We start from the raw sequence: 14,406 nt of genomic DNA on the forward strand, positions 1-14,406 counted from the left end.
ACCGCTGATCGACTCTGTCTGCTATCTCAACGAGAGGGACTTCTGGAAAACTTTTTAAAAAGCACAAATGTTTTAAAAAAAACTTGTATTTAGACACTTTTTGACATCTCAATTATCGGAAGATATCTGTTTACAAAAAGGGAAAAATGTCAAGTTTTTACTACATATTCATAATCAAAATTCAAAAGTGGCTGATAAGAAAACTGTGTTGACCCAGCATTCTAGTATCACTTAAATGCATCACAAATTTAGATTCTCTCATGGGGTGGATTACCAAAGTACTGCCGGCTTCTGTTCCGGCCCTTCTGTCAAACTTTAGAATTTGTGGCCCACGAGTCAAAAAGTTATAGAAGTTATTCTGTTCCATCAATTCTGAATTTTTTAAACCATTAAATTTTCTTTCTGAATTTATGAAACTATTTTAATTTTATTTCTGAAGTTTTAAAGCATTACATTTTTTTCTGAATGTTTTTTGAACACTTGATTTTTAAACAGCAACATTTTATGCTCCAAAATATTATCTTCTATTGTAAATATATTTCAGTGTTTTTAATTTCGACACTCAACATTTTGATGGACCAGAAATTCGATGGAAGAAGAAAATCGCTTTTGTTTTGTCTAACCATGACTCTGAATCTGATGGAACAGAGTAAACTTCCATACCCGCCCCCCCTGCTCTTGTCAGGAGTCAGAGCTCTGTCTCCCCCTCTGGTCACCGGTGGGAGTCATCTCCGGAGTTTTGACTCTCCCAGCCACCTGTTTCTGCTCCGCCTGTTCATCTGCCGCCTGCCCTGACCCATGCCTGAACTACGTCACTGAAACTTGTGATTGACCTCTCCCCGCTTTAGCTTCATATAGTTGTGTCTGACCCATCTGTGGCTTCCTGTCTGTAACAGTCTAATGTGAGCCGTCCGTCCACAAGAACTGACACAAAGTTATTCATGCAACACAATGACAAAAAAAAAAAAATCACTTAAGATGAACAAAATAATTCATAAATGTCAAATATTTTGAAACTATAAATGTAAACTCCATCTCGAACGCTGAAGCACCACACAGATGAGAGAAGACACAGACTTTGTTCTGACCTTTTTCTTGACAAGCGACATGACGCCGATGCGGGTGAGGACGGGCTGGCGGCACAGCCCCTCCCTGGGGACGCCGTCGGCGAAGGTTTCTGCCCCGTCAGCGACCGGCTCGCACAAGTGCCTCATGAACAGAGACACGTACGCTCTGATGGAGGACAGAAGAATAAGAAAAGTCATCAGGAGGAACGCTGCTGCACAGCCGGTTTCGCCCTTTCGATGCTCACTTGAACTCCTTTTCGGTTTTGCCCTTGAGGTCGCGGACGAGCCACTGTGAGGAGAAGGCGTCCTGGGAGGGCATTCCCCAGCGCATCACGGCGTTCAGGAAGGCCTTGCGCTGGCGTGTGTTAAAGCCCAGAACCTGTCAGCAGAAATAAAGCAAACTATACATCATCCTGTGAGGAAAAAAACTGGCCCCCGAGCAGGAAAACAGTTCCAGCCGTTGATGTATAGCAGCAGATTATTATTCTTCCTATCATCCAGCTACATCTTAAAGAAAACAGAGGGTTTTTGAAGCTTTTGTGTATGTTTCAAACCTTCCAAGGTCATTTCTGAATTTATTGAAATGCTGAGTAATGCTAACATAAACAAACTGGATCCTAGAGAGAACAGTGCAGCTATTATAGCCACATTATCAGGGTGATTAATGAGCTTGGAGGGTTTCTACGTTTTGTTTTTTTTTTAATTGTTTTTCTTTGTGTTTGTTTTGAAATCAAAGCAGATAAATGAAAGGAAAGCGGTTCCAGGAATGGACCGACCTCGAGGTTGCCCCCGACTCTGGCCAGGAGAGGCGGGAGAGGCTTGTCCTTGTCGTTCCTCAGCTGGCGGCGAGACTGCCGTCGACCTGAGCGTGGAAACAGAACCCAGAGAGGATGCAGCTTCGCAGCAAGACAACAGCGTCTCTCTTCAGATGAAAAAACCGTCTGGAAAGCTTCAACTCTTTTCTCTGTTGTTTTTGGCAGCAGTTCTGCCTGGAAACTGTGAGTTTATCTTCATCTCCTTTTACCTTCTGGCCGATCGTCAAAGTCTTCATCCTCCTCCTCGGAGCCGATCGAATACTCGGACTGGTTGTCTGAGATGTCAGCATGCCACTCTGAATGAAGAGAATCCCGCCTGATTTATTCATAAACAGAACAGGAAGATGTAGCTCTTTTGAGCTCTACCTTGATCTTCTTGCGCGGCGTCGTTGTAGTTGACGGGTTTGCGGTTCCTCTTGCCTTTCCCCAGCTTGCTGGCCAGGTCCTCCTGCTGCTGTTCGTAGTGATGCCGCAGCAGCTTCTCCCAGTAGTCCGGATCCACGTTCTCCTCCTGTTTGATGATCTCCCGCTCGATCTCCTCGATCTGGACCGCAAACGACATGGAAACGAACGCAGAAAAGTTCCAGGATCGTCACAGAGATAAACCGATATTTCATGTTTCAAAGCTTTGATCCATTTTCAGTCGTGTAGCAACAAAAAAATAAAAAAATTAAACTAAATAAGGGAAAATTACAGTTAAAACATTAAAATCCTAAATGATTCCCAATTAAACACTTAGATTGTGTATGAATTGCATAAATTGCTCATGTTTTCTATTGAAATCTTCACTGTTTAATTTTGAAAAAATTGCAAAAAGTTCAGGTCAAGAGAAAATGTTTATTCTTCAATTCTGTTCACATATTAAACGTTTTGTAGGAAAATTTCCTTTGTGTGTTGAACTGATCACAAATTGTTTTTTTTTTCTTTGGGCCTTCCAAATGACCGGAAACCTGTCCAAGAATAAATAGGTTAGGCTCCAGCAACCCTGTGACCCCAATAGGGATTCAGTGGTTCTGAAGATAAACGGATGTTATCTAAGAATAACAGAAGTAACAAAATTATTTATGATTAAAACATATAAAACTGAATCATTTTTAAAGAAGGGAATTGAACTGTTACTCAGTATTTGAGTTTTTGTACCTTTTTTCCCTTTTATTCAATTAATTATTGTATATACCATTTTTTCTTGTATATTTTTTGGATAATCTATGTATGAATGCGTCTCCTTGATAAAGCTGAGGGGAACTTTTTAAAAGAAATAATCTGAAAAAATGCTGTGCAGAAACTTAGCTTCTAATTCTAACCTTTACAATTCATAATCACAGAAACAATCTGGATTTAAACTTAAATTAAACTAATTTTACCAGCTTTATGCTTTGAGGGGATTTGTACAAAATCAGAAAATAAAACCTAACTTTACTATTTATTATTATTCTTTATACTAAACTATTTAAATAAAGTTTTTTGCTTTGATCATTAATCAAATATCAGGACTTTTGTGCTGCTGTCTCCTTTCTCACCACTAGATGTCACTGAAGTGAGGTAAGAATGACCCCACGCTGGATGGAACTGAGAATAAGTGGATCCATTGGAGGCTCTTTGCTTCATTTATAGATTATTCTTCATTTCTCTGAGCTGAAACTCTACAGTCCAAACAGTTGAAGTACATTTATCTTTGTTATCCTTCATTTTGAGGCCTGAGCGTTGTTAAGAAAAATAATGATTTGGTTTCAACATTAAACTAAAGTTTACAATCTCACTGCACCATTCAGAACAAAACAATTACAATATGTATATATTTATTAATTACTCATAGTAAACTAATATATTTTTGTTGTGAAAAACAGTTTTCACATAAACTATTGAATAGAACTTAACAAAAAGTGGAAACTTCACTAAATAAAACAGCAAATTCTTACAAAATATATATATATAATTTTGCCTGAAAAAACACAAATATTTACTTTGAAAGAAAATTCAAATTTAAGTTTGATGATAATAATAATACATTAAAACAGATTTTTCCTGGTTCTCTATAAGTAATTTCAGAGGTTACACACCACAGTCTTATAATAGCTCAACCACTTTATGTTTTATAGACATCCAAACTAGCAAAAAACAAAACAATTAAAATTGAATAATCAAAGTAGGGGAAATAAAAACAGTGGAGGAAAGAAGTGTTTGATTTTAGCTACATTATGTTTATTTTCTACATTTAAAAAGAGGTTAAATTATCATCTTCAAGTTTGAAATGTTTTGAGCCCAAAACCACATGAATAAGTTTGTGTTTTTGTCTGTGTCGACGGCGCAGCGGCGGCTCACCTTGTCCTCCTCCCGGACCATGTACTGAGCCACTTTGAAGGAGCTCAGGTACTCGTTCATGTTCTGCACGTCCGTGTCGTCGGTGGCGTCTTGACTGCGGTCCAGCAGCCTCTCGATGGCGGTGCTGTCGTAGTGGATGACGTTCCCTTCGTCCTCCACTTTATCTCCTGCGTTGTTCTTCATCCCTGCCAACGACGGACTCAACATCAGTGTTGGTTTAAATAAAGTTTTTTTCAAATCCAGGATGTAAAAACTTCCTCACCTTCTCCCTCGTCCTTAAAGAGCTCCTCAGTCCCAAACTTGAGGATGTCGTCCAGCTCCTGCTTGGTCATGGAGCCTGCTTTGGAACCCAAACCCGGCCTCACCACCAGGTGGGTCAGCATCATCTTCCTCTTGGCCACCTGGGTAATGCGTTCCTCCACGCTGGCTCGTGTCACGAACCTGTAGATCATCACCTTGTTGGCCTGTCCGATGCGGTGAGCCCGGCTGAAAGCCTGGAAGCAGAGGAACCGTTTCACCTCTGATGCAACAACTCACCCAGAGGTTCCAATTTTTAGACAGAAACAAACGGGACAGCACCTGAATGTCGTTGTGCGGGTTCCAGTCTGAGTCGAAGATGACGACGGTGTCTGCTGTGGCCAAATTGATGCCGAGACCTCCCGCTCTGGTGGAGAGCAGGAAACAAAACTGACAAGCTCCAGGAGCTGGAAGCAGAAAGAAAGATCTGATGGTAAAGATGCTAAATTGAAGGAGACGTCTTCTGTTATAAAAAGTTCTGTTGTGGTGTTTACAAAACCCAAAGTTTAAAGGTCAACCTCTAGATTCCTTGCTCTCCGGCTCCTTCCCGTATGGTTTTTGGCACATAAAAACTCAATCAGACTTTTAACGATTTCAGCAATCTTGGTATCAAAACTATCAGCTCATTCAGGACATTCCTGCTTATGTTTTTGGTATTCATAAACTTTAGAGTTTTTGAAATACTGGGCGAAATAGGAAATGAATGAGAAAGTCTTCAAATGTAAAGTTTTTAAGTAGATTAGCCTTTAAATATTTTCATGAGCTATGTTTAAATATTTTATAGTAATTTAAAAAAAATTGGGATTGAGCTGTTATAATGGCATTATGCTAGTTCATTTGGGTAACTTTGCATCTAATGAGGTTTTTGGAGTTTAACTAATATTTTAGCAACTTTTTTTGGCTAATATGTTATCCATTAGAGTCTTAGGCTGATTTGGAGTTTAACGTCTATTTTAGGAACAGGCTACGGTTTTTGCCTAATTTAGGTTACTGAGGAATTTTAGGCTATTTTAGTGTCTAGCTAATATTTAAGCATCAAGCTAGCTTTTAAGGCTAATTTGGCAGGTTTTTTTTTTTTTGTTAATTTGGAGTTTATCTGATATTTAACCAAAACACTAAATATTTTTTTTGCAAAATTTGAAGGATTTTTTTAAAGGGATTTTTAAGCTGTTTTACTACAACCTTTTCAGAAATTTAGTTTAACTTCAGCCCTTTTTCTTTTAGCAAATTATGTATTTATTTATTTTATTTTATATTAATATTAAATTTAACGTTTTTCAAATAGCTTTTGCATTTGCAGCAAATCTCTTCAGCAATTAAAGTAAATTGTGTCACAATTTTCAGCAAAAAGCTTCAGCATGTTCAGCAACTACTTTCACCAAAAAGCATCACGCTAGAATTATCGCAGGTAATGCAACTTTTCTAGTTTTTCTTTTGATTTGGGACATTTCTTTATTTGAATGTTGTCCTGATGTGATAACCTGAAATCCCTCCACCAGGAGGCAAACTTGGTTCAGTCCACGAGTTTTAGATTTATCAAAACACTGAAAGGTTTTGCCTGTAAAGGTCGGTAGGTCATTTTCTTAATCAACCAAACAGCAGTGGATGCAGCTTATTTTTTTATCCCGGACGGAACCCCAACTTTTCTGTTTGTTATCATGCGTTCCGGGATGGTGTTGGTGTTGAAGGATTACCGTTGAAGCGGTCGATGGCCTCTTGTCTCAGTGCTCCTGTGATCCCGCCGTCGATTCTCTCATACTTGTAACCCTCATAGTCCAAAAAGTCCTCAAGAAGGTCCAACATTTTGGTCATCTGAATGCAGATGCAACACAGAAACATCAAGGGTTGTTTTTTTAAAGCCTTCTTCTGTGCGATGATATGCAACACTTTACATTGATGAAGTATCGTAGCGTACACTCATGTACCGTAGAGGTCAAAGAATTCCGTACATCAGATAACATGTTATTTAGGTTACTCGGACATCTCCAGTATTAATTAAAGGTGTCAAATCAGTCCGTCAGGGAGTACCTGTGAGAAGACCAGCACTCTGTGACCCTGCTCTTTCAGTTTCCTCAGCATCTTCTGCAGCAGCGTCAGTTTTCCTGAGGCCTTGGTGAGCGCCGACCCCTCATAAGCACCGCTGGGTGTTTTCTGGGCTTCCTGCATAAAAACAAGATGATCAGCAACCACTGAGACGCAACAGCGTCTGATTAAGTTCAGATTAGCACGATCAAAATTGATTGCAAAAGAATACAAACTGGTAATAAAAAGGATGCATCAGTGGTGAATCATATCTGCATACATGCTGATTTTTTAAAGACCCCGACCCATGAAAATGCTGTTTTTGGTGTTTTTAACATGTTCTCATGGGATTTTTCAGATGATTGGGGACATATATGAAGAAAATTTAGCTCAAAAGAGTATCGTTTTATTCAAATCGGTGTGAATCAGGAGCAGACAAAAAAATAGTGTTTGAAAAAAACACTCTTTGTGATGCAGAAAATAGACTGTGTGGGCCAAAAGCTTTCTACTCCAAGCTCTCAGCAAGGCGAAGGGAACAGGAGGCGGAGTTGCTCCATGCCAAGGATCCCATCCACAACTTAGAGATTTGTCTAATGAACTCCTGCCACTCTGCAGAAACAATGTCTGAGAAAACACTGTTTTTTCTTTTAAATTTTGGCTAAAAATGGCATAAACAAAATTAAAAGATCCCTGGGAACAATTTGAAAAAAGATCATAAGACGATCGGAGTTGAATATCAAAGAAAAACATTAAAAAAATAAAGTGACAATAAACAAAATGTCATCTTAAGTTTCTGTCATTGTTTTTTTAACACAAAACAATATATACTTTCCATCATAATGTACCATCTGCAGTTCAAAAGCTAATCCTGGGGTTTTAGATTTTACCACAAGGTGACACTGTTGAGCTAAATTCCTGAATAAGTCAAAGCAGATCAAAGTTGATCCTCAGATATTTTTTATAAACCAGGATTTGTACTTTTATGGTGTTTTTTTTCTTCCTGAATCACTGATCTCTCACCATGGAGGCGACGGGGAAGAGGTAGGGGTGGTTGCAGCACTTCTTCAGATCCATCATGATGTTGAGCAGGGAGACCTGGTTTCCTCCACCTTTGGAGTTCAAAGCCTCAAAGTTCTTGGTCAGAATCAGCTTGTAGTACTTCCTGGGTTAAAAATAAATAAATATAGTGAACGATTACAGAATGAGGAGTTGAGAAAAATCTTGAATTGAAGTTGTGCGTGTTCGTGTCCTACTTCTGCATGGGGCTCAGCTCCACTCGGACGATCAGCTCGGTCTTGGCGGGCATGTTTTTGAAGACGTCGGCCTTCAGCCTTCGCAGCATGTGAGGCCCCAGCAGATCGTGGAGCTTTTTGATCTGGTCCTCTTTGGAGATGTCAGCAAACTCTTCCAGAAAGCCCTCCAGATTACTGCGGAGGAGAAAGGTTTTTGCAACATTTATCTTAAAACAGCAAATAAAGTTAAATATGTGTTCCTTTTTGGAGGACGTACTTAAAGCGGTTGGGCGTGAGGAAGTTCAGTAAGTGGAACAGCTCCTCCAGGTTGTTCTGCAGTGGAGTGCCGGTCAACAGCAGCTTGTAGTCAATCTTGTAGTCATTTAAACGCCTGAAAAACTGATTAAAAAAAATAGAAACAAAAGGCAGGTTTATATCAAAAAGCATACTTTTTGTCACACGCAGTTCCTGAGTATATGTTTTCCTAAAATAACAGGACCCTTGTGCATAAAGAATAAAAACAAGTTTAAGTTTGAACAATTCCCAGTTTTTGTTGTTCAGATATTTAATTTTTTTTCACTGTCCCACTTTTTCCTAATGATCTCTCCAGTAGTAGAAAAAAACCCACAAAAAATATGTATCTTCACAGAAGAACAGCAGAAGCAAAACATAAAGAGGGAAACAGAATCATGTGGTAGATTTTCAGAATAAAATCCCATGGTCTGATGCAAATTTTGCATCATATTTGCACTGCTTTCATTTATTATAATCAACAAAGAACCATGATTCCATGTTAGCTTTTGAGAAATGACAAATAAAAAACATTTTTTGCTGTAACATCAGTATTAGACATAAAAAACGTCACCAGTACCTTTGATTGGTTATTTTTCAGGCGATGTGCCTCATCCACCACCAGACAGGCCCAATCTATGGACTTTAGTGCGGTCTGGTCGATGGTCACCAGCTCGTAGGAGGTGAGCAGCACGTGGAATTTGATTGGAGCCTCTCTCTACACAAAGAGAAATGAGCAATGAAGTGAATGTTGGTTTAATTCTCTTGTATGGAGCCAGCTGTTAAGCGTCTGTACCCTCAGTTTGAAGGCCTTCTTTCCTCCTTTCACTGCCGTGTCATCAAAGGAGAACTCGTTCTCCCGGATGATGGCTCGGCTGTCCTTGTCTCCCGTGTACGTCACCACATAGAAGTCGGGCGCCCACATCTCAAACTCCCTCTCCCAATTGATGATGGTGGAGAGAGGAGCGCTGACCAGAAAGGGACCCTTCGTGTGACCCTGGTGAGACCAGATGGTGTCAGCGTGTGTTTTCTTGTGACGAAAACAGGAAAAAAAACTAATGAAAAAGTACCTCTTTGAACAGAGAATAGAGGAAGACTATGGTCTGAATGGTTTTGCCCAGGCCCATCTCATCTGCCAGGATGGTATCGGTGCCCTGAGCCCAGGAGAACCGGAGCCAGTTGAGGCCCTCCAGCTGGTACATGTGCAGCGTCCCGCCTGTAGCCGTCACAAAGTCCGGCTGCTCGTCGTACTTTATCGTTGGCTGGAGCACCAAAGAAAATGACAATCACTGTCCCACTAAGGCCGTTTGGAAGCTTCACCATCAGCAACAAATAAAGCTTTTCAAATGGAGCAGAACTTTAAACTATTTTGCAATACAAATGCTGGGATTTTACTGACGCACAGAACTCACATCTGTGAGTGGAGACGGAGGAGACTCCTCCTCCTCGTCGGCGTTCTTGGTCCTCATCTTTCTAGGTTTGTCTGGATCGTCTTTCATGATTGCATCTCTTTAAAACACCAACAGACATCAGAAATGGTGAGACTCCAGCTTTTAAAAGTTGGTCAAGAATTCAAAAATAAAACGTTATTTAAAAGAAACAGACAGGAAAATTGAAGACAGGAAGACCCACAAATTGCACAACATATCGGAGTTCAAAACAAGTCAAAGTAAAAAAATATATATATAAACAAATATAATAATATTGAAACATTTATGAATAAAAGAAACCTCTTCCAGAACACGGCAGTCCTACCTGTGTCTCCAGTAGCTTGCCTTGTAGATTGCAAAGTCAGGGATGGTCATGTCATCTCTCTCCCAGGTGCACTGGTCGTACGTCAGGTCTCTCCACTTGACCAGGTAGTGATAAATCCCCTTCTTGTCCACGCTGTTAGCAGGATAAGATCAGCAGAGGGTCAGCAGAAGAGAAGAACCTCTAAGTTACAAAGCGACGGGGAAAAGATCACCTGTGGTTGATGATCCGGTGAATCATCATCCATTCAGGCTTGATCCCATATTTGTAGTATTTGTCCTCCATGATGGCAAACTGGGGGTCTTTGGCCCTCCTCTTTTCATTCTTCCCCACGCTGTTCTCCTCCTCCCCGCCCGAGCCGTAGTCCAGGCTGGGCGGCTCGTCCATGTCGGTTTTCCTCTGGTAGTTCCTGTACATCACCGAGTGGAAGATCTCCAGCTGACAGGAGAGAAACTGGATTTGAAAAGTGTTCGTTGGCACACAGGGGGTTTTGGCTAAACCAGGGGTCGGCAATCTTTAACAATCTTTGTACTGATCAAAACCTAGAAGGAGTCTTACTTTAGCCTTTAAGACATTGGAATTTGCATTCTTGGCCTCTCAAAATGTGATTTTTTAAAATAACCAATATTGTGCATTATAAATTTAACTAATCCAAAATTATATAAATGATAATTAAGTAATCATACTTTAAAAAAAAATGTTTTTTTTTTCTTTTTCCCCTATGTGTTCTCAGCAGTCTTACACTGCTGGGTTTTGTTTTTTTAGTTTGGGGTTGGACTTTGGTAGTCTTAGTTTGCTGGCTTTGTTTATTTGTTTCTTTAGGTAGTTTTGGTTAGATAGGCCTTAGCAGGGAGCTGCTGACTCCGACGGTCGACATGAAACAAAAAAAAAAAAGAAATAATATTCACGTTTAGTCTAGTACTTTTTTGGGTTGACTGCGCCTAAGGAGAAGTGTAGACAACTTCTTAAAGGAAGTGCAAGGGAATCTTGCAGTTTCCTTGAAGCACATAGCTTAACCCTTTAACAATGGAGCTCCAGTGTTTATGTTCTTTGTTCCCGCCGCTTTTCTCCTTCAGAATCTACTGGAATTACGTTAATTGTGTTAATAACTAAAAAATTACAGTATGTTAAAGATTCAGTGTTTAAGCGTCATAAAAATGACATCAGTTCATTGTTGCATAAATAATAATGTTGTCCTTTTTAAGGAGTTGAAGATGATCTCGGCGCCTCCTGCTGGCTCTCACCTGCAGCTCTGTGATCCACGTGCAGTGCCAATACGACTGCCCGACCAGCTTGACAAAAAACTCCCTCTCGGCCCGTCCCTTCATGGGCGGGGGCGGAGGAGCGTCAGGCGGAGCGTCGGGAGGAGGTGGAACGGGAATGGGAGACGGCGGTTCCCCCCACCGCCAGTGTAGGATCTTCTGGACGCGCCCTTTGATCGGCTGCGACTGAAGCCCAGCAGAATCGCCACGTCAGACCAAAGCGGAGCTCGTCGGTTTTGTAGGTACAAACACAGAGACTGACCAGGCATCGCGGACACAGCCACTCCCCGTTGGGAATCTCCGGCAGCGGCGGGTTCAGGCAGTGGATGTGGTACGAGGAGGTGCAGGTGTCGCAGCACAGCAGCTCGCCGCCGTCTTTGCACACACGACAGAACTCCATGTGGTCGTCGTCCTCGTCGTCCCCGCCGGCCGGCACCCCGCTGCTGACCTCCGATATCACCCTGTCCTCGCTGTCCTCCTCAAAGTCCTCGAAGTCTTCATCTTTCGCCTCCCACTGGATCCCCTCTTTCTCCTGGGGGAAGCAGACGTGTTAGAGCAGAGGTGTCAAACTTAACTGCACGGGGGCCAAAATCCAAAACACACCTTAGGCCAAACAGGATAAACATTTATTGAACACTCTAAAACTAGTTTTAAAACTTTAAAACCGTAACTTTTTAGCTTAATCATGAACTACACATTTAGCATTACCTGCAATAATGCTAGTGTGAATGCTGTAAGATGAATTTGACTGCTTAAGATGCTAGTGCAGATAGCTGATAGCCAGCTAAAATATTAGCTAAACTCCAAAACAGCCTAAAAAACATTAAAAAGCCTAAATTAGCCAAAACACCTAGTATGTGGCTAAAATATTAGCTTAACTCAAAATTAGCCGAATTTTTTTTTTAAGAAAAGCTTTAATTAGCCAAAAAAGCTAGCATGTAGCTGAAATATTAACTTAACTCTTAATTAGCCTAAAAACTTAAATAAAAGCCTCAATTAGCCAAAAAAGATAGCATGTGGCTAAAATATTAGCTTTACTCCAAAACAGCCTAAAAAACATTAAAAAGCCTAAATTAGCCAAAACAGCTAGCATGTGGCTAAAATATTAGCTTTACTCCAAATTAGCCTAAAAATCTAAAAAAAAAAAAAAGCTTTAATCAGCCAAAACACCTAGCATGTGGTTGGAATATTAGCTTAACTCCAAATTAGCCTAAAAATAAAAAAAGCCTAAATTAGCCAAAACAGCTAGCATGTAGCTGAAATATTAGCTAAACTACAAAACATCCTAAAAAATGTTAGTAAATGCCAAAACAGTCCAAAAAGCGAGCAGAATGCTAATTTTTTAAACTATAAAACCGTAATTTTTTATCATAACTCTCAATAAAAGCAGGCAGGAATATTATTCCAGAATAAATCAACGTAAGTTTCAATATTTTACTTTCCATAAAAGTAAATTTTGTCAAAATTATACAAGTTAAAATAAGCATAAAATAACATTGGGTCATTAACAACAATAAAAAAAATGATCTGGAGGGCCGGATCCGGCCCCCAGGGCTGGACTTGATCAGCAGTGAAATCCCTAAGATGTGAAGCACAGAGACCGCAGGAACTGAAGGGACGCCAGCACAGCCTCTGAGCCTTCTGGGTAAAACTAACTACAGAGATAAGTGAGTGATGAGAGGAGGTTTTCAGAGCAGCTGCTGGGCAAGAAGATCAGAAAAAAGGTTTCAACAGATCTTTTTTTTAAGGTTGATTTAAGCTAAAGAGTCTTCTTGCTTTAGGTAGCATCTATTTGTATCAAACTATAATCAAATCTAACCTCCTGGGTTGCTATTTTATCAGAAAGCTTCGTTTTATATCATGTTTGATGAAGCCAAAAAACCTGTGAAGATGTGAAACAAATCCCATCTCATTATAACATAAAGTAAAGTTTGATTCTTTAAGGTTTTAGATCTCAGCTCGACTCCTTTACAGCGTCTGTTTGAAACCGCTGTTGTTTGCAAAGTGTGCTTGACATTAGATAAGGCTGAGGAGACGCCGCAGAAGGAAACTTTCCCCGTTCGTGGTAACCGAACAGGAAATCAGTTGTCATGTAGCACGGCGCTCTATACTCTGCAGAGGTGTCAAGTTTCACAGTTCGCAGGCTCATAAATCTGTACTTCTAAAGCACAAAACTGCTTTTTGTTTTTTTTGTTCATGAAAGGAACATCTGCTGATGGTTCACCTAAAAAAATAACTTTTTGCTCTTTAGCTTACTTATGTTTTGCCACAACTTTAATTAATTTAGCATTGATTTCAGATTTTAACCTAAAATACGTTTTTAAATCATTTTAATTTCTTTTGACATTATTTTGTTTTATTCTTTCATATTTATATATTCACCTAATTCAGGCAGCCACTAATTACGGAAGAGGATTAGGGGCACTGACTTTAAATGTCAGAATTCTGAGATTAAAGTCAGAATTTTTCATGGGCTTTTTTTCAGTGGCCCTAATCCTCTTCCATAATTAAAAGACTGTATATTCAATTAGATTTTTTTTCAATACTTTTGAACAAAAAAGCTAAATATTCAAGGATTTTAGAAATAACTAAAACAGTTAGCTAAAACGTTAAAAAGAAAATCAAAAATTCATAAATGATTTGACAAAATTTTTTAGCATTAATTTCAGTCAGTGTTAAGTAAAAGTATAGATTCTCATGTATGTAATCAAAACCAAAAAAAGGTTGTGTATGAACAAAAATGATCAACTGTCAATCAAAACATTGTGTATAATGCTAAAGTAATTGTGATTGTTGTTGATTTGACCAAATCTGGACATAAGCAACATTTCATTACTAATGCTTGAAATAACAAGTGGAGTCCCGCAGGGGTCTGTATCAGGACCAATATATTTTTTTGTTGTACCAGATGTTGTACCAGATGTAGACCAGGTTTAGGGTACTGGTACTGACCGTGATTTTTGTCCCGTTCGGCTTGCAACCTTAGGTGTGTTTTGGATTTTGGCCCCGTGGTGCGATTAAGTTTGACATCACTGTTTTATGGCAATCATAAAACCACACACGGCAAATAATTTATGGTGTATTTAAGGTGACAGCAGATTTTAGTCACCATAAAAGAAATAATAACATTACATCACAAGATTCCTAAACTGTAATTAAACATGAACCACATCGATGACATAAAAAAAACGACAAAATCCCAAAAACGAACAGTTAAAAATACCAAAACAGACTAAATTGATACTGAAGGAGTTGAATGTTAGTTATGAATTTAAATTTCTAGTTGTTAATACAAGAGTCCTTCATTTATTGGATGGACTTTAAACCATTTCTACTTGTTTAATTA

General features: G+C 39.5%; 1 protein-coding gene and 1 long non-coding RNA gene across 6 annotated transcripts in view; one reads left to right on the forward strand and one right to left on the reverse strand.

The window, feature by feature from the left end:
- The window catches only part of LOC112155759, a 13,309-nt gene extending 8,992 nt beyond the window's left edge, over nucleotides 1-4,317 (forward strand). Inside the window, exons 2-3 of one of the 2 annotated variants that reach the window (XR_002920842.2) lie at nucleotides 1,804-2,065; nucleotides 4,194-4,317. This is a non-coding gene — a long non-coding RNA (uncharacterized LOC112155759). Of the gene's footprint in view, nucleotides 1-1,803; nucleotides 2,066-4,193 lie in introns of those variants that run through there. The other variant, XR_004949588.1, reaches the window with a different exon arrangement.
- The window catches only part of chd3 (chromodomain helicase DNA binding protein 3), a 57,234-nt gene that overhangs the window by 31,250 nt on the left and 11,578 nt on the right, over nucleotides 1-14,406 (reverse strand). For all 4 annotated transcript variants that reach the window (XM_024287637.2, XM_024287635.2, XM_024287636.2 and 1 more), the window contains exons 9-29: nucleotides 11,323-11,592; nucleotides 11,043-11,246; nucleotides 10,013-10,236; nucleotides 9,802-9,933; nucleotides 9,459-9,555; nucleotides 9,117-9,308; nucleotides 8,843-9,043; nucleotides 8,627-8,764; nucleotides 8,033-8,154; nucleotides 7,777-7,950; nucleotides 7,544-7,685; nucleotides 6,530-6,661; nucleotides 6,196-6,313; nucleotides 4,784-4,908; nucleotides 4,467-4,698; nucleotides 4,205-4,389; nucleotides 2,249-2,426; nucleotides 2,092-2,178; nucleotides 1,844-1,929; nucleotides 1,313-1,446; nucleotides 1,089-1,233 (exon numbers count right to left, since the gene is read on the reverse strand). In XM_024287637.2, the coding sequence (XP_024143405.1) occupies nucleotides 1,089-1,233; nucleotides 1,313-1,446; nucleotides 1,844-1,929; nucleotides 2,092-2,178; nucleotides 2,249-2,426; nucleotides 4,205-4,389; nucleotides 4,467-4,698; nucleotides 4,784-4,908; nucleotides 6,196-6,313; nucleotides 6,530-6,661; nucleotides 7,544-7,685; nucleotides 7,777-7,950; nucleotides 8,033-8,154; nucleotides 8,627-8,764; nucleotides 8,843-9,043; nucleotides 9,117-9,308; nucleotides 9,459-9,555; nucleotides 9,802-9,933; nucleotides 10,013-10,236; nucleotides 11,043-11,246; nucleotides 11,323-11,592 (3,318 nt within the window). The remainder of the gene's footprint in view (nucleotides 1-1,088; nucleotides 1,234-1,312; nucleotides 1,447-1,843; nucleotides 1,930-2,091; nucleotides 2,179-2,248; nucleotides 2,427-4,204; nucleotides 4,390-4,466; nucleotides 4,699-4,783; nucleotides 4,909-6,195; nucleotides 6,314-6,529; nucleotides 6,662-7,543; nucleotides 7,686-7,776; nucleotides 7,951-8,032; nucleotides 8,155-8,626; nucleotides 8,765-8,842; nucleotides 9,044-9,116; nucleotides 9,309-9,458; nucleotides 9,556-9,801; nucleotides 9,934-10,012; nucleotides 10,237-11,042; nucleotides 11,247-11,322; nucleotides 11,593-14,406) is intronic.

Source organism: Oryzias melastigma, linkage group LG18, assembly GCF_002922805.2.
Source record: "Oryzias melastigma strain HK-1 linkage group LG18, ASM292280v2, whole genome shotgun sequence".
NCBI classification, from domain to species: domain Eukaryota; kingdom Metazoa; phylum Chordata; class Actinopteri; order Beloniformes; family Adrianichthyidae; genus Oryzias; species Oryzias melastigma.